Source organism: Haliotis cracherodii, unplaced genomic scaffold (genome assembly GCF_022045235.1).
Source record: "Haliotis cracherodii isolate W230 unplaced genomic scaffold, xgHalCrac1.p SCAF_15, whole genome shotgun sequence".
Lineage (NCBI taxonomy): Eukaryota > Metazoa > Mollusca > Gastropoda > Lepetellida > Haliotidae > Haliotis > Haliotis cracherodii.
The window spans coordinates 10,925,750-10,951,940 of NW_027266270.1; the positions used below are offsets into that span (position 1 = coordinate 10,925,750).

The 26,191-nt window shown below is 36.6% G+C and overlaps 1 protein-coding gene across 3 annotated transcripts; it reads left to right on the forward strand.

Annotated features, from left to right (window-relative positions):
* The first annotated feature begins 391 nt into the window (after positions 1–391).
* LOC139462275 (APOBEC1 complementation factor-like) lies at positions 392–24,541 on the forward strand. 3 transcript variants are annotated; one of them, XM_071243873.1, is made up of 10 exons: positions 392–1,128; positions 7,334–7,514; positions 8,205–8,308; positions 10,554–10,636; positions 11,905–12,046; positions 13,012–13,101; positions 15,214–15,315; positions 16,278–16,407; positions 18,634–18,780; positions 19,878–24,541. In XM_071243873.1, the coding sequence occupies exons 1-10, from the start codon at positions 409–411 to the stop codon at positions 19,964–19,966; spliced, it is 1,788 nt and encodes a 595-aa protein (XP_071099974.1). In that variant the 5' UTR covers positions 392–408; the 3' UTR covers positions 19,967–24,541. The 3 variants fall into 3 exon arrangements, with proteins under 3 accessions (XP_071099974.1, XP_071099976.1, XP_071099975.1); XM_071243875.1 differs by lacking the exon at positions 18,634–18,780; XM_071243874.1 differs by lacking the exon at positions 13,012–13,101.
* The last annotated feature ends 1,650 nt before the right edge of the window (positions 24,542–26,191 follow it).

The window sequence follows — 26,191 nt, forward strand, 5'->3', positions numbered from 1 at the left end:
ACAACGTGTGAATATTTGGCGGCTCTGGTATACAATACACATTTCTCGACTGTAAAACGTCTGACAGATTTCTTGACAGGGTTGTGCGTTAGATTATTTTGCTTGCCTTATCTTCCATGTTTTTAACAATAATGGGTTCTGAATGTCTTATATAATTAGAACTGAAACGCTGTAATATTCGTCCCAGTTTTGTCTTGAAAAGTAACCTTGAAGCCGATTATCACCACGTGTTTATCGTAAACGGTGTTGTAAATTTCAATACCCGTTATCTCTTTGCCACGCCCCCTAGCTTCAGAACAAAGGGGCGTGTCCACTGATGATTTGCATATCTATCAGACACGTCACAAAACGCATGCGCGAAGAAGAACTAGTAGCAGAAGATATCTTTACGTTGAGTTCAGAGCTGCAATGACTCGGGGGTGTCAGCCTTTCAACATGGATCTCAGAGACGACAAGGAACTGCCACAGGGAGTTGCTGGCGCCCCTAATGAAGAAGCGCTTCTTGCTTTGATGGAGAAATCAGGATATACAATGTTGCAAGAGAACGGGCAGAGAAAGTACGGTGGGCCTCCCCCTGAATGGGACGGGCCGTCTCCACCAAGGGGTTGTGAAATTTTCATAGGCAAGATACCTAGGGATTGCTATGAGGATGAACTTGTGCCGGTTTTTGAAAAGATTGGTAAACTGTATGAGTTTAGACTAATGATGGACTTTTCTGGATCGAATAGGGGCTACGCTTTTGCCATGTATACCAGAAAGCAAGATGCCCAACGCGCTGTCAAGGAACTGAACAACTTCGAAATCAGGAAAGGTCGTCTGCTTGGAGTATGTTCGAGTGTAGACAATTGCAGACTGTTTGTAGGAGGAATACCAAAAACAAAACAGAGGGATGAAATTCTCCAGGAAATGAGGAAAGTGACTGAAGGTGTTGTGGATGTGATAGTGTACCCCAGTGCTATGGATAAAACGAAGAACAGGGGCTTTGCCTTCGTAGAATACGAGAGCCACAGAGCTGCTGCTATGGCTCGACGAAAGTTGATTCCTGGAAGGATACAATTATGGGGACACCAAATAGCTGTTGATTGGGCCGAACCAGAACAAGAAGTCGACGAGGATATTATGTCCACAGTAAGTTAAGTTAACATTGTATTTGGAGCATGGTATCTTGAGAATGGCGGAGTGTTCGTCCAGAATCTGTTACACCTTTGGTTCGTAGGTCATTGTGACCCTGATATTTCTTGCAAGTCTGCAGTACTAGACTGCTGCTAAACGCTGTCTTTTACATGTTACATCTAAGCTAAAATATGAAAAATCAGCTAACGAATGGTCAATCCCGATACGTTCTACATTTCAAGTGTTTGACATTTTCAGTGGTAGAAACTAACAGTTTCAGTCCACTAGTCCTTTATAATGATAGCATATAGCAAAACCTTTAAAAATGTCAAAATTCTACTAGTCCTTAGGATACCTTTACTATTGGGCAGTTTGGCAAGGACTATAGGAGTAGTGCCAATTTCTAACCCTGATTTTCGTTTTCATTTAAGATTAATAAAGATAAATATACAAAAAGACCTAGGCCTGTTGGTGAATGAAAGATGCTGAAAAATTAAAAAATTAGAGTCAACCAACTAACAGTAGACCTATACATAATATTTTGTTAGGCCAATGTGGTTTATTTTAATCTTAATGACAGTCTCAGTTAGCTTAGCCATTTTAAAATGTGAAAAGCTGTAAAAAATTAAGAGTCACTATTGGTCTGAAACACTTCTAAATTCAAGTGGCTCAGTATGCCTTGGTTTGTCATAATCATCTTCAATACAATCACTTTCAGTTTCAAGGTAGGCAGATACCTAGGTCATTTCAGTGATGTTTGAGACAAGTGTTGTAATATACATATTACATAATGATCTGTGACAACAGATTGCAACGCTGCAATACTTAAATCACTGAAAATAATTCCAAATTATTTCATATATTAATGATTCTGTTTGAAGTTCCCCTTATGAAATGGAATGCATTATTTAGGTAGTGGTAGTCTAGGCAGTGTTAAAATAAAGCACTAAAGTAAGGACTATTACCATAAGGTTAATAGTGAAAACTTCAGGGTGTCCCTAGATTCAAGCACAGTGAATTTGCTAGTGACACATTCGATGACATCCAGTGACAATGTCCTAAAAAATAAACCGATCTGACAGGGACAGAAATTAACCAAGAAAGTCTACAAGCCCAAATAGTGATAACATTTAGCAATACCCTCAAAATGTTAGAAATTCTATAAGCCCTTTGGATACCTGTACATTCCTTTACAAAGCTGTTCCAGGCCATCACTAGTATCAGGCTTCCTTCTAATTTCTATCTGCCTGAAACCCTGAAGTATCTCTGACACTTAGAGACTGAATACTTTTCCTTGACTGCATCAAAACACACATTTTATTTCTCTCTCTGAAAGTAGGAGCCAGTTAATTTTGTTTTGAAACACAAAAGTATTTTATTATTTTCTTCCGGTACTTTCTGGAAAAAGTAATGTTTCACACACATACCAGGCCACCACAGAGTATCAAATGATCTGTAAAAGAAAAAATACTTTATTTGAGGTCACAAGACATTCATTTTTTTTTTTTAAATATTCAGTTGATGACATGGCGATGACAATGTTTCATGTAGGGCTTTGTTACACGAGTCATAATATTGGACCTTGTAGAAATCATAAGGCACTGGGACAGTCGCAGCAACTAGTCTAATAAGACTATTGGTCTGAGACTAGTGAAAATCTAGAGGAACTAGTTATTACCTTCCTAGAGCTAGTTACCGTATTCGACGTAATAAGCGCCCCGCTCTAATAAGCGCCCACAGTGACATTTGCTGATATATTGGCTGGTGAACAATCCCAATTAGCACCCCTTCCGATTGATCAATGTACACAAGACTAATTTATTCGCGTATAATACGCACTCGTGTGCTATATGCACCCTTAAATATGGGCAATAAAATTCTGGAAAAATATATCTGTCGTACATAAACATTTCAGGCTGTCAGCATAACCATGAAATCTATCTTTCAACTCTGTTTTTTTTCCACCAAAATAATATTCTAATCAGAGCCCCCTGTTTCTAATTTTGAGAGCGCCCTGGGCGCTTATTACGTCGAATACGGTAACCACTTGTCCGAAATGAGCTGTGGACAGGTTGAATATTACAGTAGGTGTCTACCCCTAGTTTCCTACATTTGCCATTTTAAGGGGTTTTGCAATATGTTATTATTATAAGGACTAAAGGACTAAAACAGTTAGTTTCAATCGCTGTAACTTAATACCATCATGTCAATATGTGACAAGCAACATGGTATCAAGCCTCTTGTATATCTGATTGTACTTTGGCCTCTATTTGTGGTCACTATCTATCTATCTATCTATCTATCTATCTATCTATGATTTTTGTGAAATTAGAAAGGGAATTATTCTGTATCATTACCAAAATTGAAAATCTTGGACATTTTGGATGCCAGTGAGTCGGTGTCTTAGAAAAGAAACCGAACTGTAAATTCTTGAATGTTTTTTTTTCAATATACTAACTTTAATATGACAGGCATTCAAAAGACTGGCAGCACAGCTGCTGTCGCTTTGAAGGTAAAAATTGATTGGACAGGGTCACACCAGCTACTGCTACTGGATATGGTGTGAAACATGGACTATGATGACTGGTGTTGTAACATGCTACTGACTCCATCATTGTTATAAAAAAATGTAATAGTAAATTAATACTACCATATTAGACGTAATAAGCGCCCAGGGCGCTCTCAAACTTAGAAATAGTGGGTCTTTATTAGAATATAATTTGGGTGAGAGAAAAAAACAGAGTTGAAAGATCATAAATTTTGTGGTTTATGCTAACAGCCTGAAATGATACTAAAGAAAAGCCTGTGAATATTATACACGTCAGATATTTTTTCCAGAACTCACTTGCCCATAGTCAAGGGTGCATATAAGACATGAGTGCGTATTATACACGAATAAATAAGTCTTGTGTACTTTGATAAATCGGAGGGGTGCCAATTGGGATTGTTCACTAGCTATTCAATGTATCAGCAAATATTGCCGTGGGCGGTTATTAGAGCGGGGCGCCTATAAGGTCGAATACGGTAATAACTTACAATGCATTCATTGAATTCAATATTGTCTCCCGAGCAATGTATCAGATGGGGACAAATATTCTGTATGGAGAAGAAACATGTTTTAAGCCATTTGGTAATCTTGAAATTTGTATTACAGGGTTTCAGATCTGTTCATTTAGTCATTGACCTAATTGTCCTAAATAATATTTCAAATTTTGTTATAATATGGATGAATGACCTACAAAACTTTAATAAAAGTATGAAATGCCCTTATGCTATTTGTCCCAACAGAATCGCCAAATGTCAATCTCTCTACTATTCTAGGAGGGACACCTTGAAATCAACATTTGATCTTCAATAATATCAATATCTGCATGCCATTCATGATTGAGAAAGAAAAGCTGTCTAAATGAATATTTCAAACAATACTGCTGTTGTTTCAGTCAAAAGCATGTTTAGGTGATTTGAAACCTCTGAATGATCATTAAAATCAGAGCTTTAAGCATATATTATCCTATGAAAACTTGAGAATTTAAGGAAGTATGATCACCCAGGGACCTCAGCTGTATATTTCAGTGTTATTTTTAACCACCATTGATTATTTACAGTGTTTGAAATTTAAGTGGTTCCTGGGTTTGCTTTTACCCTAAATGCATGCACCGTTTTTACTCACATATGTAAATTTAGTTACACAAGTAATATACACTTATGAATAGTAATTTCGACCTATTCTGCACTATGTAAATTGTTCATAAGTACTTTATTTGACCATCCAGTAGATAGCAATAGCCATTCATTTTCGTACTTCCAGTGGCACACATGCCGAATCTTTAAACGCATTTCTGTTCATTCGGAAATTGTTATGCCAGTCACTTGTGATCATGTCCACTGTTAAAATCATCCCACAACCCTATTTCTAATTTTGAGAGCGCCCTTGGCGCTTATTACGTGGAATATGGTAGTTGTAATATTGCGGAGTGGGGAGTTAGACAACAAACAAACAAAGGTATGCCACATAACTTGCAACATTGCTTGTAAAATCACAATCTTTCCATCCTGAGATCTAGATTGAAACTAGAAGATTTACAAACGCAGTTGCCTATGTACATGATGTATACCATATAACAATTCTACTTTTACTTACATAAATTTACTCATGAGCAAATTTACTCATCGGAGCAATTTTAGTGCATGCATGAATATTGATGTTTGCACTAACTTACAGTCCAGGGACTCCCCTCAGTCTCTAATATTCACTATTAGGGTTACGACAAGGACGCCTTGTTTTTCATGCTTAATTCAACTGCTAATTTACAAAATGTATTTATGTCTGCATTTGGTGCCAAAAAAAACTTTCTGTAATTCACCTGACAAACACATGTCAAAGGCCAAGTAGTTTGCTCATCAAAGGTTGACAAAATGATTCTTGTAGTTTGGGCAGTAGACACATGTTGAGAAAATTCATACATGATCCAGTGTGCAACATTTACGGTAGACTGACAGCAGGATTCTATAGCAGTCTGTGCAAAACACTAGTATCGCAGGAATATTTATCTAGGATTCAAAACGTAAGTTCCCTGGGCAGGAAAATTGGAAAATTTACCGAACATCCAACATGTCCAAGGTATTTATTGCAGCAGTAGAAACTAACATTTTTAGTCCACTAGTCCTTATAATGATAACATAAGCAAAACCCTTAAAAATGGCAAATTTCTACTATTCCTCATGATGCCTTACTGTTGGGCAGTTTGGCAAGGACTTAACGACTAGTGCCAATTTCTAACGCTGTATTGTAGCCTATAGTAAACTTAAAATCAAGGCCTCTTCCACTATATTGGTCCTGTTTTCAGTAAATACATGTCACCTCTACAAGTACAACATGTACAAAGCCATAACATTAGTTATAATTATGACAACATGATTTGGGAAAAAATTTCAGCAGTACAAACTAACATTAGTCCACTAGTCCTTATGATGATAACATATAGCAAAACCCTTACAAGTGACAAATTTCTACTAGTCCTTGTGATGCCTCCTTAACTGTTAGGAAGTTTGGCAAGGACTACAGGACTAGTGCAAATTTCTAACGCTGGAACTATTAAATTCCAATTTGGTAGTTATTATATATAGCCTATATCATCCTCTATCATCCTCTAAGCAGGTGTAGATAATAGATCCCTGTATCAGCTGGATTTACTAGACAGATACAAATTTTACTGTAGTTTCCCAGACTGCTACAATAAATGGGAGTTTCAACAGATTATTATAGATTGAAGTGTGTAAGACCAATTTCATTGCCAGCTTTCCTTGTTATAATTTTTTTTTTTGTAGCCAGCAGGGCTTGCTCCTTTTAAATTAAAAAGTAACTGGCCCTTCTCCAAACTAGCTGGTGGAGGCTGCGAATTGGCCGAGGTGGGCTTTGAAAATTATAGAACTCCTCAAGCAGTATTGACTAGCATGGGGTGGCATTGTACCTCCATTGTCTGTACTACTCCCCACCCCTCAACATTTTTGCCTGCACTCTGAGATTGAATCTTGGTTTCATTTGCCTAATTTCATGGCAATTTATAAGCAAATAAAGAAGTTGCACACAACATTAGGAAATGGCGGCCGGTTGTCTTTCTACTGAGATGATTCAATTGAAAGAATTAAACGTACATTCAAAAGGGGTGAAATTTGACTGTTCAGATGGGCTAAATACTTCACATTTCAGCAAGCCCTTTGTAAATTTAACTGGCCATTGGCCAACAGGCCAGAAGGTTAAACTGTTATGACTTCCATAATGTCACAAATAATAACAGATAACAATTCTGTTTATGCATTTTGTCTGAATGTGTTCCGACATTACCAAAGTTCAGTTCAGTTAGCATTTGTGTGGATCTGTCATGTCTGAAATGGCCAAATAAAGTACTAAAATGTCAAACACTGATCAATTATCTAGGTTTGTTTATGAAGAAGGTTCACAATGATCTGTTCCACTGTATAAGTAAGAGAATATGTATGATCAGATGTACAGATGTGCTGGCTAAAACTCACTTTTATTTACTTTTCAGTAGGTTTTGGTCTATGGATTGATTAGTACATATTCACTAATTCAGACAGAAAAAAATTACATTACACTAAGACTTTTGACGAGGGCTAAAGTCACAAACTCAGTGTCACTGCATGTATGAATTAACATTGTGATTACATGATGTGAAATATGTTTTCTTGATCATTCCAGGTGAGAATCCTGTATGTAAGAAATCTGATGCTGAACACTTCTGAAGAATCCATAAAGGAGTCCTTTGAGAAGGTGCTGGGAAAGGAAAACATCATTGAGAGAGTAAAGAAGCTCAGGGATTATGCATTTGTGCACTTCAAGATGAGGGAAGATGCCTTACAGGCCATGAATATTCTCAATGGTTTGTGAAATGTTTATGGTATCATGCAACTACTTTACTGAAAGAAACATTGGTTATGTTCTCAATCTGTAGCAAACATATTTGAGTTGACTACCCCAAATGTGTCACTGGATGTCATGTCCAGTAGACTTTAGTGTTGAAATACGAACTTTTATTAGCTGTGCTAGGATCCAGGCTTCATGCTAGTGGCAGAATGTTCTCCTCTCTCATCAATTTATTAATTAGAAATGATTCACCAAATATAGAACAAGATTCCATATTTGGAAATACAGAGCTGTAATCCAGATTGGTGCATTTTCTAATGCCTATAGATGTTCTACGAAAGTTGAGGTACCAACACAATCAAGAGAGTTCTTGCCTTGACCATGGCAATTGTGACCTACATTAACCCCATTAATCCAGGAACACCACCTTCTACAGCGAGAGACAGCCACTTGTCCGTTTGTCCGATCATAAACTTAGGTTATTTTACATGGCCACTTGGCTGAAATGATCTGCAGACTGATATGATTGGATATGACCGATTGCATCTACCGCAGTTCCTGATGGTTACCGAAGCAGATACTTTTTGAGTTGCAGTTATAGAAATTTATAAATCTAGGCCATTGCTGTGGGAATATTAACATCAGCATACAGGAGCTTTTAATGTGTGTAGTTTTGTGATAACTGTTGATGTTTTATGTTTTGCAGGGAGCACTTTGGAAGGATCTAAGATTGAGGTGGTACTAGCCAAACCTGTAGACAAAAATGATTACTCAAGGATGATCAGATCTGGCAAACCAGGATATCAACAGGTAATACACTCTAGACACTGATACAATAAGGCTATTGTGTATGGGTAGACTTAGCATAGCAACCTGTCATGAGAATGGCTCATTAATGAAAGGTACCACTTACCTGGCAGCTTTCATAATCTTTACTTTAATGCCAATTTTATTGTAAGAAATGATCAAAGAAACCTACCTCATTTTTAACTTCTGAGAGTTTTGGTTAGTAACGTGATGGTTATAAATATTAGGAGCTGCAGTTAAAATTATGTATTATTATGCTACAGAGTTGCCATTTACCTTTGATAAATGGCAAGACAACAAGGAAATGTCACTGGTCTTTCCTGAATTTTACTCGTCGGCAGTAGAAACTAACATTTTTGGCCCACTAGTCCTTATAATGATAATATATAGCAAAAGCCTTAAAAATGGCAAATATCTACTAGTCCTCATGATACCATAAGTATTTGGCAGTTTGGCAAGGACGCAGGACTAGTGCCAATTTCTAACCCTGCTCGTGTTGAACCCAATATCATTGCACATAAAAAGATTTCATTATGTTGTTAGTCAGTCTCGAAAAGGTTCGACAAGTCAATGGTCAAAATGTAAACTGTAAATTGAAAGTACATGATCAGTTTGTAACAGCCTCCATCAGTGAAAAGATCAACAATCAGTGTAGTTGTAAAAGGTGTCATGAGAAATGTTGGATAATGTACCAGCTGGAATAAGATCCACTATCCAAAGGAGCCAACATGAATGCCAGGGCCAGATACACTAGTGATCGATGGTATGAGCATTGATTCATGAAGCTTGATTTTAGGTTCACAAAAACAGCAAGGTGTAACACATACTAACAACCCAACTGCCTGCTTTAGTTGATCCTCAATGGGTGGATGTACATCTCAAAAGATAAGGAATTGAACAGTAACCTTTACACAGATGGTGCCAAAACCTGGCTCCTAGCATCAGTAGAATTTTATTTTATAGTTGTATAGGCTATTATTAGGTGAGCATACTAGACCAAACAGAATTTTACTAGACGTGGGCTTCAGACTTCAGGCACAGACTGTTTACACATGGGAAACTACTTTGGGCAGCTTTCTAACCCAGAAAGCCTTGTTGGCCAAGTTATTCAACACAAAAATCATATGACAATCAAATTGTCAAAGATTAAAGATAGTTAATGTCATTGACATGAAGTCCATTGTTTTCTGACCATTTGTAAGAAGTTAGAAGTTTTGCATAAAAAAAATAGATATTGTGTTATTGATCACATTGTGGTCTGGAGAATATTTTCTATCATTATGCCCTTTCAGGACAGTGAAGTGACAGAGAGTTCAACTTCACAGGTAGTCTTATTATTGGTTACAAACTTTAGCTTGTGGCATTGTGTTCTATTCAGCATGCACTTTAGTTTGTTTTGTAATTGCATGCTTGTATTTCATTGTTAAAATAAATTGATACCCACCTTCCTACTGAGGAAGAAAGAGTGAGTGAAGGGTGTTTTATTCCCAAGTCAGCTCTCAGCAATCTTCCAGCTACACGATGACGGACTGAGGAATGGGAAAACCTTTAGTTTGCTTTTGGTCTGTCAGTTCCATTTGGAAAATGTAAATGTTCTTTATATGCACTTGTTTTTAAAACTCAATAGATGTGTCGTTTTATTTTAAGAAACAAACATCCACAGTATAAAAAGGTTCAGTTTTTCTCATTTATTACCCAAGTTTTAAGTTTCATGTTGAATATGCCATGGGTGTGTGTTCTATTGCCACCAACACTTCTTCAGTTTTCAGTGCTTTTCAGAGCTAATACCTATAATGGTAATGTTTCTTTGGTATATCTTACCTTATTATCTCACCTTACATTTAAAAACTTGCTTCTGATTGGTTAAGGAGCAGGCAGTTATTTTCCATGTATTGTAACGCACCTTAAGTAACTTGCTGCTTAAATGAACCGATGTTTATCTGAATGCATTGGGTAGAGAGAACTAACTCGGTTCATTTGCATCATGAGCTAGGTGTCAAAATGGCTAAATCAAAGTGTTTGATTCCATGAAACTTGGGATAAATATTCCAGGTCTGTATAAATGAATGTCAGTGAGATAAATTTGTTATCAACCGATCCCGCGGGGCATTTTGTGTGAAGTACCCTGTGTGTGAGCCTATGTACGGCTCACACACAGGGTACATCACAGCATATGCCCCTTGAGATCAGTTGATATTGTAACTGGAGTAAGTGCTGTATAATTTCTTGTCTTGTGATATTGTTCCAGGCGTATGGTTATTCAACATACGAGTCACCTTTGGTTGCTCCAGCCTTCTATGGCCAGTTTGTACAACAAGCAGGAGCAGGGAGGTAAGTATCCAACTTTTAAGAGAACTGTTGTCACAAGAACACTGTGGGGATTCTGGGTTAGATTTGGTCCACACCAACCTATGCTTGTTGCAAGAGTTGACTTAATGGATCGGGGGATCATTCTGATGAGATACGCTGGTTGATTACATGTCATTTATCCTGACTCCATGGATTGTTGCTCATAATATCAATCACTGGATTGTTTAACCTGTGAAGATCCGGGGTAGAATAGGTCTTCAGCAACCCATGCTTGCCGTAAAAGGCGACTATGCTGGTCATAAGAGGCGACTAACAGGATCAGGTGGTCAGGTTCGCTTACTTGGTTGATGCCAGTCTTCATATCCCAATTCCATGGATCAAAGCTCATGATGTCAATCACTGGATTGTCTGGTCCAGTCTCGATTATATACAGAATGGTGTCATTATAGCTGGAAAATTGCTGAGTGCTGCGTTAAACAACAAGCAAACAAACACTGGATTGTTTGGTTTAGACTGGATTACAGGTATCGTTTTGCAGGCAACCCTCATATAGCTGGTATATTGCTGAATCCGTCATTAGACGACAATTCTTTTTAATATCTTTCAGTATGATAGAAAACGAAACACATTGTGACACATTGTACCAATCAGTGACACACTTATCTTGACTAGCCACCACTTCAAGACTATGTTCATGGATAATTCTAGGGTGGGGCCTTGTGCTTTTAGCCCCTAAGTTTGAAAAAAAGGACCACATTTTCAAATACAATAGGGCATTATAACATTGTGCTGTATGGGCTTACCTATAGAATATGAGATATTTTCACATAAAGGGCCCATGTCAGAAAATTCCTAGAGTGAATCCTGTATGTTTCAAAAGCCCTACAGCTAAGATTTGCATTGTGCTTTTGCTGTGTTAACATGTTTAAGTATGTCTTCAAAATGTTCTTAGAAATGTTGTTTCTTAATACAATAATAGACATTTTGATTTTAAGCATAAACATAACTTTTTGGTGATATGGGGAGAACATTTTCCAAATCAGTGTGAAAAATATTTCTGCTTAGTCTATAGTAAAATCAGAATCAAGTGTTTTGACGATTGATATATTATGAAAATACAGTAAACAATGTTTATACGGAAATGACAAACTATTTTAGGGTCCCATCCATTTGCTGTATATAGGCTGTATATGGGCCTATAGTGAACTACAGTTATAACGAAGTAAAATTAGTGGTCCCTATTAGTTAGTTATAACTGTAGTTTACTGACATATCTCCTGTTTTGACAGAGGTATGCAGAGAGCAGCTGTTGGTGTGAGGGGACAGGTTCGGGGGCGTGGTCGCGGTGCAGCAGGATCCCGGGGGGCAGGTGGATCCAGGGCCTATGTGCAAGGATATGTGCGTGGAGGAATGAGAAGGCACCCAGCAGAGGTATGACACACCTTCATCACTCTCCCAGTGTTTGCATGGTCGTTGTAATTGTGTTGGCATGTTACAGGTTGGTTTAAGTCATTTTTGTTGCTGATCTATCTAACAGACAATTGCAACTTTTATGTTTTAAGGGACAGTTTCTTGTAGTTTGGAACCAGGCAGTGTACTACTTTGTACATTAATTACCTCTTGCATAGCAAAATTTATAAGACTTTGTCCTTTTCTCCTACTTTTCCAAGCCATGTTTGAAAAGGTCTATTTTGAGGATAGTAATTTGAACAAACTGACCCCCAATTCCTATATTTTAAACATTAGTATGAGAGGGCTCCATGTTTTTCATCCTTACGTTCTGACACTGGTTAATCATTACTATTTTTACACCAGCTTTAATTACTAATTATTTTATATTCTGTTTATTCAGAGGCTGTGATTAGACTTTATATGAATGTGCTGTAGCTAGGGCTGTAGCAGTTCAAGTGTCAAGTTTAGATGTCAAGTGGAACAAATCATGATCTTGCATTCAAGATAATATTGTGTCATGACAAAGTGTTTCGTTACAGCCCTAGCTGGGTTACAAATATGCATGAGAATGCATGCATGCATGTTCCCATTGCTCATTGCATGTTGATGTTAATAGCTACCAAGCCTAAATTTCTAAAGGATAGCTTACAATAGTGTATTCTAAAGTTGTTGTTGTTGTTGTTTTTTTTGCATCATGATCTAATCAAGTATCAGCTGACTGAAAGCTGCTCTTCATTCACTTCAGGAAAATAAACGGCCTTCTACAAAACATTCAGCCATTTCTTAAATATTTGTTTCTTACTCAGTTGCATTCATAATCTGTCACTCGTGATTGAATGACCAAATTATCAAGGTACTCGCTCACACAAAGTACACACAGATGTCCGAGTCTCAGGGACAATATTTGTGGTCAGTGCCATTGTTAAAACCTGTTTTTGCTGTAGGGTCGCCTTTTTGACATCTTGCCTGGCATGGAATTGACTCCCACTAACCCTGTTACACTCAAACCACAATCAGTGAAAACTACAGTTCAGGTATAGTGTTTTCTGATGCTAATGGTTTGAGCCTAGCCTGCAAGCTTTAACTGAAACTCCTGTCTCTGGCCTGCCTCTGGATATAACGCTGCTTGCTTCTACAGTTTGGAAAGAATTTGATGGCACACTGTTAGGGAAGGGACTTCTCTCCTTACTCTGTTGTATGAAGTGTGGCATCACATTTTTTCCCTAACTGTATTCAGTTCTATCCTCTGCTTTGTAGTGCTTGTGTGAGGTGAATGGCAGAGTTTGACACTGAACACAATTTGTCGGTGGTCCAAAGGACCAGTGCATAGAAAATCTACTGGTCCTATTGGATCTCTGTTGGACACAATGGTCCTGACCAAAAGATGGTTTTAAAGGGTATTACTTCATTGCGCAATTAGAATGAAAAAACTGCCAAAAAGGTAACCTATGTACCATGCAGGGTTGTTTAGGTTGCTGGTTTTGCTTAGAGTTTACAGTCAATCTGTCGCTGATTTCAAAAGCCGTACAACTGAAATTACTTCGTCCTGAAAATAACGCTAGACAACAAGACAAGCATTTATTTAATTTAACTGGTACTTGAGAAAATATGCTGGACGCGAACCAGCAGACCAATGTGAGTGTCGAACACTGTATAGGATTGCGATGAAAATAGATTCAGTAGGATTAGAGTTTTACTATCATCTAACATGTGTGGTGTGGTTTTCAAAATGTGCTAACCATTTTACCTTCAATAATTTCAGTACATCTTCTAATGATTACTTAGAAGTAGTATTTGTCTAGATATGACTTCAAATGTTGATTCAGAATCTGTTTCACTCAGCAATTTGGAATGTCAACATTTCAGAGAAAGTATCATTAAGTAATACTGCATAATCTATACATCTTGGTGTAACCTGGATAAAGAAAAGAAATGCATGCAGTTCGAAGTAGAATTTGTTACTTTCGGTGTTGGTGTGCATTAGTATTAACAAAGTTTGTCGTCACCTTGGACAAACACAGAGTCCTTGGAGCAACAGTCAGTGCTTCAAAATTGCAACCTCTTGCTTTTCAAGAAGTGATTAAAAAATCTAATAATAGACAGATTGTGGTAAAAATGTCAAGTAAACCTGTGAATTGTTAGAATTAAGATACTGTTGTAACTGTTGTCAATAATTGTGGGAGGGAGGTGGGTGGAGTTTATATTTAGAAAACAAATTATGTTAAGATCAGAGGTAGGCAGTCTCAATATAACAAACACTGGAATAAATATGGGGCAGTTGATGGGAGTCTTATTTCCTGTTTGGCAAGATGTTGAAAGCAGTTATGTATGGTGTTATCTGACTATTTTGGTATTAAATGATTTCTAAGATGAAACATTGAGTTTTTTAGAAAGATAATATTTGTTATTTTCTAATGTATATATATATCAATGATATTTATAATAAGCATCTTCCCTGGTCTTTTGTCTCAAATCCTGTTGCTTCAATTTCTATTTTCTTGGCACAGTAATACAGAAAGTAGACTTGGTCTTTTCTTATAGGTGTTGGTTTAACATTCATGTCGTCTTGGTAATGTTTTTGTAATAAGTATACATAACAGGTTATTTTCACATATTAAGTATTTAGCCACTAAACTTTCACAATAAGTAACCAGGGGATGTATGGAAGCCAACAACTGTCCAACAAGTTTTCTTTCTAATAATTTAACCTTATGCAGTTTGCTGCATTCTGTGTTTTAAAGAGGTCACCATCATAAGAAGTTTGCAGTAATCTGTTTTTTTAAAGATGTCTCCATCATAATAAATAATAAAACACATGTTATGGCTAAAATGCAAGGATGTTTCTTCTGTCGACATATTTATTCACCATTCAGTCCCTTCTTCATATGGCATATTCACCTTTTTGGATAAGAAGCTTTGTTATTTTTTTAACACTGTGAACATCATACTGTAATACTGAAATTGAAAGAAACATCTTTTTGTGCTTGAGACGGTATCTTAATCATGGTCCTAAATGGTGCTTAAGGATCTAGTTACAGGTATATCTGTGTTAATCAAAGTTGTTAGCCACATCATTCACAGAGCTGATATAGTCGTATTGTAATTGTCATTGTAGGTACAACCATTTGAACTTATCACTGTTTCAGGTTCTGGAAGAACTATGTCAGAAGAATGGCTGGGGAAGCCCTATCTATCAGCTCCACTCCACTGGAGGTGGTGGCGGTGACATGCAACTCTTCCTATTCAAGGTATTTACCAATAACTGACTTAATCAAGGGTAGACATAGCAGTGTTTGAAATTGGGGAAAGGGGTGGTGGTTCCTCAGGTCCTTGAAGTATTCTTCTCCAGTATTTGAATCTAGGGACCCCGAAACATTTGACAAGGTTATGACAAGGAACACTTGACTCTCATGTTTAATTTCGAACACGCCACACTCAGCAATATTCCAGCAGGACAGCAGTCTGTAAATAGTCAAGTGTGTACCAGACAGTCCAGTGATAGACATAATGAGCATTGATTCACACAATTGGGATACGATGGCATGCATCAAGCAAGTCGGCGAGTCTGACCACCTGTTAGTCGCCTCTTTCGATAAGCATGAGTTTCAGAAGACCTGTTCACAGATCATAGTCAGTATTAAGGTCACCTTACTTAAAGTCAAGTGAGGTTATTGTTCCGTTGCTAACTTTCGAATTTTCGACATCTTCTCTGAAACTACATGGCCTATGAAGCTGAAACTTGGTATGATTGATCCCAGGTATCATGTCTCTGAAAAATGCTCACTGTATTCCGATCCAACTTGTAAGAGTTTGGATGAAGGAAGAGCTAGTTAGGAGAAGATGCACTGTGTTGCACCAACCTTTGGGTTGTAGACAATTTCACTTGTAATGGATACATTACATGCTTGACATACAATGATTGTTCTCCTGTAAATTATTAGGTCCAGACAATTGTGACAGTTCATCAAGTTATGCATGTACCTCATGAATAGAAATAATTGTATAATATATTGTATTGTGATGAACAAAATATATGAAATGTTCATTTCAGAAATTAGTGGAAGTGAGCTCAACTTCAGCAATGTTTCAGCCATATTGTATCTCAGAAGTAGTTTGGTTGATAGAATTCTTGAGGAATCAACACCTTTCTGAAAATCTCCTTATATACACTGGTAATGTATTAATTGAAACATAATATTTCATCCAACAGGTAACCATCCCCGCTCTAGCATCACAGAACCCCGCTCCCTTCCAGCCCAACAAACTGTGCAGAACAGTTGAAGAGGCCAAGTCATTTGCTGCAGAATTTGTGCTTCTACAACTGGGAGTCAGTGTGGAGAGTAAGTGGGACCACAGCATAACACAACTGTAGTGATAGTTCATATGTATTCATAGCATTTGCTTGCCTTGTCTGCATGAAGTTCATCTTTACATCAGTACTGCCATGTTAACCATTATGAAAGGAATATGTCCAGAAGAGATGAATTGTTGTGTTGAAACTATTAACCAAATGCATCTTTTGAAACAAAGAAAGTTTTAGATACAGTCGTGCCCCGCTTATACGGACTTCAGATATCCGGAAACCTCGGTTCCCGGACGATTTTCATTCAAAACGAAATAATTACTATATAAATTTACCCGTATATCCGGAAATTCAGTTTCCGGAACCGGACGGTCATTTTCATACACAAAACACTGAAATGCACTCAAAATTGTCTCACTTATCCGGACAGTACACTTCCGCTGGTGGTAATATCTTTGATTCGTGAGAAGTCAATTAACCAGTGACACTGAGTTACGTTTGAGACGAGCTTGTTTATTGTACATGTAATCCCCTTCGATGAATATGGCGTCTGTGGAGGTCAGAGGTCAAAGTTGAACTTCATTACGTATTACGAGAACATTACGAGGCATTGTTTTATATCTAGGGATTAAGATTACCTTGTGTATTTTCTCGTAAACTAAGCAGGAAACAGCAATCAGCTGTACACACGTTTTCTTGGAATCGACCGGTGATTCGGTAAAGACACACCCAATGATATAACTTTATAGGATTTTTAATGCAAGGATCGACAACAATTGTATCTGAAACTATTTTTTTTATCAGGAATAATATATTCCATTATTTTCTTAATTATATGCAGCCTTTACTAAACATATTTAAAATAAAAATAACCCTAAGCGAAGCAGCTGATCGCTATTCTCGGGTATTATTTTTTACATGGAACCAGTCTGACCAGTCACCGTCAAGGCTCACGCGCACGTGATCGCGAGAATTTCATGTTGACATAGAATCGTCAAACAAAAACAAATATGACTTTTAACGAGTCAAAATATGTCATTTATGATATATGTATCCATTCTCTGTCAACTAAAGTTCGTTTCAAGGCGTCAATAGCGGTATTCTGACCGTGGTTGCTGTTAATAACGGTGAGTTGTGCGATCTTCCGATCGCTTCACACACGATTTCGCCGAAATTAATAAAAACAATATGTATAAGGAATTTTGTCATGAGTTGCATAATTGAAGGGAAGTAACTCTTCCATTAAGAAGCTGGTTTCAGTTATACGGAAATTCGTTTATACGGACGAATTGTGAAATGACGCAAGTGTCCGTATAAACGAGGCACGACTGTACCACATGCCCCTGATGTATATCCTGACTCATAACCCATTGTTCAACACTCAATCCATGGTACTGAGACAGGCATGGGACACACTGTGTATGCTTATCAGCTATGCTTTACCCTCTAGCAGTTCAGCAGTGATAAATGTGTTCTCCACACACACGAGTAATGCAGGCTTTGTAACCGTTTCTCCTCAGGTTGCATGAATTATTTGTATTAGCCACCATATAATTCTTTAAACGTAATGTTTTTTTCTTTTGGTGAATAAATAAACAAATTACCTTCAGTGAATTCTGAATTATAGAAAACTGTCAAGCTTCATTTTCAGAACTGCTTTTTTTTAATTCTATTGTTGGGGATATTGTTATCTCTTTAGATGGGTTCTTTTTTAAGTTTAAAAATTCTGATGACTGAAACCAAAGTAATAATTTTGTTTTGCTTAGTTTCTGCGAACTTTTAGACCTAGATTTTTCATGTTCATCTTTCATCTCATAATCAAGTTTACTCCTTGTGGTTGTGGTTACATTCATCATTATATATACACTATACACTGGTATCAAGTAGTTAGGCCTGAAAACATTGTAAGACGTTCTTCTATTTATCTATGTCATGTTATATACATGCACTAAATGCATATAACATCTCAATAATTGTCTTGATGCAATGTACTTACATGTATTCATATATCTAATAACATTTTAATAAAGATGATGTTTTGTATAATCTGAAAATTTGACAATAATGGTTACTTTTGTATTCAAAAGTCTGAAGTGCTTGATTTTAACATGTTTCATTACCTTCATATTCATTTACCACCATCATATCTCTTTAGTTGTGCTTATGTTTACTAGCTGTAGTGCAAACTTTAAATTTTATGTAATCTTCCTCTTGATTTTGCTGAGCTGAAGTATGCTAGAGCTTTGTCTATCTGTCTGTCTAGGTGCTGAACTAACTACTGCTCCTGCAAGTCCCTATCAAGGCAGACCTATTTACCCAAACAGTGCCCGTGATATGCAATCTTATGCATCTGCAATGCCTATAGCTACAAGTGCCTCTTATGTTGTAGCACCAGGAAAGGTCATTCAAAGTAAGCAATGTCACTACCTCCTTTGCCTTTGGTCAAAGAAGATAACAGATTTCATTTAGTCCCACGTCCCTGCATGTCTCATTTGTTTTGTAGCTTTGGGTTTTTTATGCTTGATGTAACTTAGCTTTGAACTGTTGTTTTTTTATGTAAACTCATGCAGATTCAGGTTAGAAGAGATCTTCAGCAATCCATGCTTGCCTTAAAAGGCATCAATGCCTGTCATAAGAGGCAACTAACAGGATCAGATGGTCAGGGTCGCTGAGTAGGTTGATGCATGTCATCATATCCCAATTGCGTGGATCGATGCTCATGATTTCAATCACTGGATTGTTTGGCCCAGACTCAATTAATTACAGACCACTGTCATATAGCTGGAATATGGCTGAGTGTGGCGTTAAACAAAAAACAAACATATTTCATGTAAATGATTTTCAATATTGATCCCCGCCGTGATATTGCTGGAATATTGCTAAATCGGCGTAAAACCATACTCACTCACTCAATTCAATATTGATAGGCTTAATGTTAACAGTTACTCTGAAAGGATAGAACACTTGTTATACATGTGAACATGTATGTATTTCAAGCAGAACAGTTGTTCTCCATCACACTCTTACTAGTCTACCATGGAAAACTACTATTACTGCTGAGTGATATACTTTAAGGCTCTTTGACAGCCTATACAGCTGATGATCACAATGTTTGTAATTAAGAGGTGTCCTGGGGTATCTAAGGGTTTTTTTTCTGTGTTATTTAAATCAAGGGTCCTTCTTGATCTGTAACTTTTAACATTAGGCTTATGACAGACCCCATGTAGTGTTTAAAATGAAGCATGAAAGTCCAGGGGTCTAAACAGGGTCATCCTTTCCTGTGTTACAATGTCCCATGAATAATAATAAAAAAGTACAGGGTTCCTGGTCATAACTATAATGTTACCAACCCAGATTTAAGGGGTCCTTAGAATCAAATACAATAGGAGGAAACCTAAAGGACCCCAGGACCCTTTTTAATTTCAAACACTGCCTCGACTTTCATGCTCAATTTTGAACACTGCATCATCATGTCACAACATATGACGCTGCTGTTGTCTATTTCAGACCCTGACTACCCAGGGACGTACGAGTACCCAGCAGGCTATGCTGCCCCACCCCCATCTACTGCTGCAGTCTATGGTCATCAGTACTGAAGAATCAGGACAAGAGCTGCATGCATGTTGTTAAACATTCCACTATTCAACTAGAGTAGCCTCATATTCCATAGTTAGAAACAGTTAGACTTATTTATTTGGAATATTCTGGCTCTACTCTTTGCTTTATCTATTTAATCTGTCTTTTTGAGTGTTAATGTTCTCTGCTTGAGTGGGTCTGTCTTGGTATACACAGAACATGTACTATTCTAGGTTTGAAGCACTAGTCTTGTGTTCTTTGGTACTGGACTAACCAGGAAGTGTATTTATCATGTTCATTTCATCATACATCATTACGTCATTTGAAGGTATAGTTCTGTAGCAAGCCCTACACAAGTTGTTAGATCATGACTTTATTGGTTTCAGAATATAGGTATAGCATCGTCAGGTGTCAGAGTAATTTTTCTCACATTGGTTTTATCAAACAAGTGATTTGCATGAGCCATAATAAATAGTTATTAGAGGCATGTCTAAATATTCTAAACATATACTACACATATGTCAAAAAAGGACAATTATTCTTGACAATGAAAAGATCAAAAGATTTTCAAATCTATTTGGTCTCCAAGATGATTTCTACTGAAAGCATTTTGTAACAAACACATTCTGAAATCGAATAAGAAAAATAATTCCTGAAAAAAAAATGAAATATCGAGCGTGTTTCACATTCAGAGAAACTTCCGCAAATAGTATTGCTGGCATATTGTGTAAGGGTTGCTACAAGCTCATACGAGATACATCAGGGATCGATCTGCAAAGATCTCAACATCTTGATAGATGTAGTCTTTCAAGATGACATCGGAAACATTCTAGGTTGAATGTTGCAGGTTATCTGACAAGGAAGCCGTGTTTGCAAGTATTTGTTGTTCTGTTAAATATCTTCAAACTGTTTGTTTACAAGTTATGGTCATGTTTTTTACAACGTACACTCAAAGTGTTCATAAAACAGATGTAATGTATCAATAACTTCAATCTCACAATATATGCCCTGGGATGGGTGGTGATTTTGAAGCCAAGCTTCACAGATAATCCTACAAATTTGGAATTCCACTTAGTGCTAAATATATGTATGAAGCCAAGTTGGTTTCACTATGCATTCCCTGTTGTTAAATATGCATGTATTGTAGACAACAATTTGACCGATTGTAACAGAACTGAAGGTGTTGTTAAACATATCAACTCAACTGTTAGGCCATGGAGATGGTTGTTTATTACTGTTCATACACTGAATTACAGCTCTCTTACAATCTCTCATATTTTGTCTAACACCCATGACGAGAAGTTCTCAAACTCTTTTGTTTGAATTTTAGGCAGTATTTTTCAAGTTTTATTTATATATGGCAAAAAAGGCTTTGTTTTTATGGATAAATGAATACAATATTAAAGCTAAATGACCAACCACAATTGACTAGATTGGTGGTGATTTTCATGATTTTCTAGAAGTTTAGAGAAAAGTTTTTAGTTTAGTTCTTTTGAACATGTGTATCTGTTATTTGTTTCTCTACCATTTATTTGCAAACTATTTGCAAACTTGTTTTGACACCAAGTGTTATGTGTATTACAGTACAGGACGAACACTTCGGCCATTCCTGTTGGAAGTAAAAATACCTTTTTGAAAGTGTTTTACTACTACATGGTGCTGTAACAGTTTGAAGTCTATTTCCAGTCCCCCAGAAGAGAAACTACTTGGATTGCACTACCAGATTCATATTCCAATCTAGCTTGATTTGTGAATGTTTTGTTGTAACATCACCGATATTGCTCTGGAAACCTCTGTAGTAAGCCTTAAACAAACATGATTATTCTGAACCCTAAATAACATCAAACAAAACAAATGTATGGCATCCTTGATTGTCCACTGTAGAGTTAATCAATTCGGTTTGATACCCTAGGCCCTTTCAACACCATAGATCTTTGCTGAACTGTGCTGAGAAATTCTGTGTTAAGTTAGTATGACCGATGGAGATTGTGACGTCACTATTTGAACAAAGCTATGGTGCTACTACACCTGGATTACCATAAGCTGAATCATAATAGAATGGATATGTAGTACCCTGTATAATGAAGGATGAACTATTGGTAACTCACAGCCCCATGCTGCACTTTAAGTGGTACAGTCCTGAGGCTTGGTTGGGGATCTTAAGTTGTTTTGTTCAGGTTCTGGCAGTACTTAAGGACTTGAGAAGTTTTCAGGAATTTGAGGTGAAGGCTATGTTTCTGTGTCTGAAATACTTGCACACGCCTTGTTCTAGGTCTTAACACTGAAACCAGAAGCTAAAAATATTTTATTTATTGACTGATGACTGAAAGTAAGACCTGCAGGTTAATTTTCCAGATCCAAAATCAGTGATGTTACTTAACATTTACCACTTAAGGTGAAAATGTTTGTTGATAGTGTTTGCCATTTACCTAAATCACCTGGCTACAATACCATGCCAGTAATCAGTGTGTCCATCCAAAGTGAGTTTCTCTCTCCACTCACTGTGTCTGCTCAGAGTTCTACCATGTGCCATAACAGCATTGAACAGGGATTCGTGGATGTTTTAGTGCTAAAGTGTTAACCAATTTTGGGGTCTTCAAATTTCGAATTTGGTGTTTCAAGACAATCAAAGGAAAGGCTGATGACCATGAAGGGCCATAACTGAATTTGATTGATTTATTACAGCCTATGCATTCCATTCTAATGTTTGTAAAAAGTTCAAAATGGTTAATCATGGTAAAGGCCAATCCTACCATCTCTCAAATTAAAATATTACCGGTAATAGCATTTTCCAGTTTAGCTCTTCATCAACAAATAGGGTTTAAACCGTACATTGAAATCCAAATTAGAACAGTGCTGAGTTAGTCAAGCAAATAATTTCACAGAATGCAAATAATGAATTATTGACTGATGTTAATAAAGAAGTATTTAAATGCCAAATTTTCAGAAGTGATTAATAACCCATCGAAATTTTAAAGGTCAAGGTCAATAGTTTATGATAAAGGTCACATATTTTGATATCTTATAAACAATTGTTTTCTCTTTTTGTCATGTTTTGACAGATGTGAAACCAAGTTGGAAGTAGATTCATATGCATATATACTAAAGCTCATCTTAAATTATAGGCACAAGAAATGATTTGCTAGTTGTCACTCACTGTATTAGAGCAGATTATAGGTGAGGTACAAAGTTATCTCAAACATAATTGCCAGCATTAGGTAACATCTAAATATTCACATGAGATATGGAACAAACAGGGAATAGCTTACATCCAGTAGTTCTACAAAACAAAGTCTAGTCAGTTGATGTCATAAATGAGTCGTACAAAGACTATCATTCTCTTTGTGTTAGCTAATAGGAAGCACCCACTTAGCATGCTGAAGATATTGATGGCAAACTAAAATAGATAATTTAAAGTTTATTTTCGTTGTGATTCCAATTATTTTACTCTTACTTACCTGTACCATATAGTTGGAATACATGGTATTATGTTTTCGAGACAAATAATACAGGTTCCGATCAGAACTGATTTCAACATTATCCCAAATATCAGGACATTTCTTATTTACGTACATGATTATGTGAAAGTGCTTGGGCATAAGGAAATTTTTTCTATTACTTCCATGTTTCGATGGGGCAGTAGGGAAGCCTTGTGGTTAAAGCGTTCACTCGTTACGACGAAGGTCCAGGTTCTATTACCCACATGGGTACAATGTGTGGAGCCAATTTCTGGTGTCCCAAGCCATGATATTGCTGGAATAGTGCTTAAAACGGCATAAAACCATACTCACTCAAATGTTTCGGTGGACATTGTTATTTTTCAAGTGTACTTTTTAAGCTAAATACTATTTTACCAACATTCCACTGAATCTGAAATTACAGAATTTGTCACTCAAATTTACCCAAATGATGTAAATTTGCCATCATGTTCTTTCAAAGTTTCAAATTGAGTTGAAATCTGATCTTAAGAATGTATGTTTTAAGTGTGTTTCTATATTAGAGTTCAAAGAGAAAACCTTTGTTAATTTGAAGCTGCCTTTTGTTGGTACTGGCAAGGATCTCTCTGGTAGAGTTGTTTGCTCAAGTTCAATCTTGCCAAATATTTTATTATGTTTAGTTATATTTGTGAAGGGCACTGCAAACTTGGCACAGAATTAGGCAACATCAGAATGTCATAGAATCATTTTGTCAGAATCACACATTTAACCATATTGATATCTTAATTGGTGACGGTTTTTTGAGTTTCATAATTATATGCTTAATTGCTTCTAGATTTTTAGCTTGTTAGTTAGAATTATACTGATTCAGTATTTTATTGATATTTGCTTTATTGTAAAATCATACTACTTTCTTTGGAATGATAACATGTGAATAATCATTGCTTTTGTTACACCTATGCACAGCATTTTGAAGTAACTTTGAGAAAAATGTTAATATTTAAAAAAACGGGTCAGTCAAAGTAGACACAATTTATGGATAACAACTTATGTTATCACTGTAAAGGCGACGGTTTGGTGAGGATCTATACCAAAACATCGCCTTTACAGTAATAAGAGAAGTTGTTATCCATAAATTGTGTCCACTTTGTCATCTGTCAGCTTCTAAGTAATGCTTATCAAACAATTCAAAAGGGTCAGTGTTTTCAGTTCCTATTTTGCAAAATATTCAGTGAGATCAAGACAAATTTCACATGTCAAGGGAAACTTGTGTGCAACATATTATCTTTCCTCAGAAAGTAGCCTGTTCTTTGTTCCTGGTGCTGTTGAAGGAATTTCAAAGAACATGTATTCAAGTGTTCAGCTAGTCTTGCATTGTGTCCTAATACTGTATTTATGCATATTACATAACTCTTATTTCTTCCTTTTACTGCAACTTTGGGTCTCAAGTTTCCTTATTACCAAAAGAGAATTTCTGTCCAAAGAAACTCAGGTTTTTGTACCTTTATATTTATATGTCTGAGGTTGGCATATTCTGTGATATTTTACAACATATCTCAGTGTCTGAGGTGTTCATGTTTTCAGATTTGTCACTTGATTGCAATTCAAATTCTGATGTTAAACAGTGACCCATTGCAGTAAAAAATGTATCATTTGCTTTAATCTTGACTGATTGGTAATCACATAATGGAATTATCTCAATATTGAGATCAGCAATGGCACCATGCATGAGATTAGTATCATATCTATCTGTCCAGATGTATTTTCAGGAATCAGACAGAATAACCATGTTCAGATATGTGGTGTCTTTGTGTCGCTATGGTAAAACTGTAACAGAATAAAAACAAAAGTATATCATCACAAAAAATCCACCCCATACCTAAATCAGGTATAGACAGCTGTAGACATAACCCCAGTTGCCAAGTTGGCAAAAGTGGTGGTCTACAAGGAAATGTCACTAGTCCTTCCTGAATTATACTAGTCCCAGACTAACAGATTTACATTAAGTTTGAATCTTGCTTTACTAATACTGAAACATTTCAATGGCTAAATGATTTAGCTACTTATAAGAGATGCTTATAAATATAATTTCATGTACAACTCAAGAAAGGTCAATGACATTGTACAAATGGCACTTTCACAAACATGAACTGAAATCTCGGCTCAAACACAGAATATTTTTACCATTGAGACTCAAACACTCCATATACAGCAAGTTTATTAGAACAAAAAGAGTTTGAAGACAAATGAGAAGCATGGAACTAAACATTTGGAAATATGATGTGAAGAAAGAGACACAGTTGTGGTCATGACCTATCTTCTTCTTCTCTTGTTTTTCGCCTAAAGCCTCTATATTTCCCCTATATTTTCAATTTTAAGCAGTAAAAATTGATTCCACAAAATTTCCTGTAAAATTATGTGTCCCATTGCTGATCTGAATTTTAAGATACGAAAATGTCTCTATTGAGACGTGAGAATGGATCTTCCCATGAGAGAATGGTGTGATGAGATCATGTAGGCTGGGCTGTGCCTGGACTTGTGCGTTGGTTCACTGGTTCAAATGACTAACTGGCATGATGTGTGATTAAGACCAGTCAACATTATGTATCTTGCTATATTTACATGCACTATTAACTAGAGTGTTAGATCCAAAGTTACAAGTTCAGATGTAACAATCAGAGCTTATCAATAAAATCTTATCTACAATGTGTGTGTGATTATTAGTCATTGCTGTAAGTAGCCCAGGTTTGTTGAAGTGGAACAAATAACACCGATTTTGATGTATCGCTAGTTCAAATGTTCTGAACA

What these genes read in the sequence shown, in the direction of transcription:
- LOC139462275 (XM_071243873.1), top strand. Translation starts at nt 409, where the DNA reads ATGACTCGGGGGTGTCAGCCTTTCAACATGGATCTCAGAGACGACAAG. An exon ending in CAACAAGCAGGAGCAGGGAG is followed by an intron (nt 10,637 to 11,904) that starts GTAAGTATCCAA and finishes CTGTTTTGACAG; the next exon opens with AGGTATGCAGAGAGCAGCTG. An exon ending in TGAGAAGGCACCCAGCAGAG is followed by an intron (nt 12,047 to 13,011) that starts GTATGACACACC and finishes TTTTTGCTGTAG; the next exon opens with GGTCGCCTTTTTGACATCTT.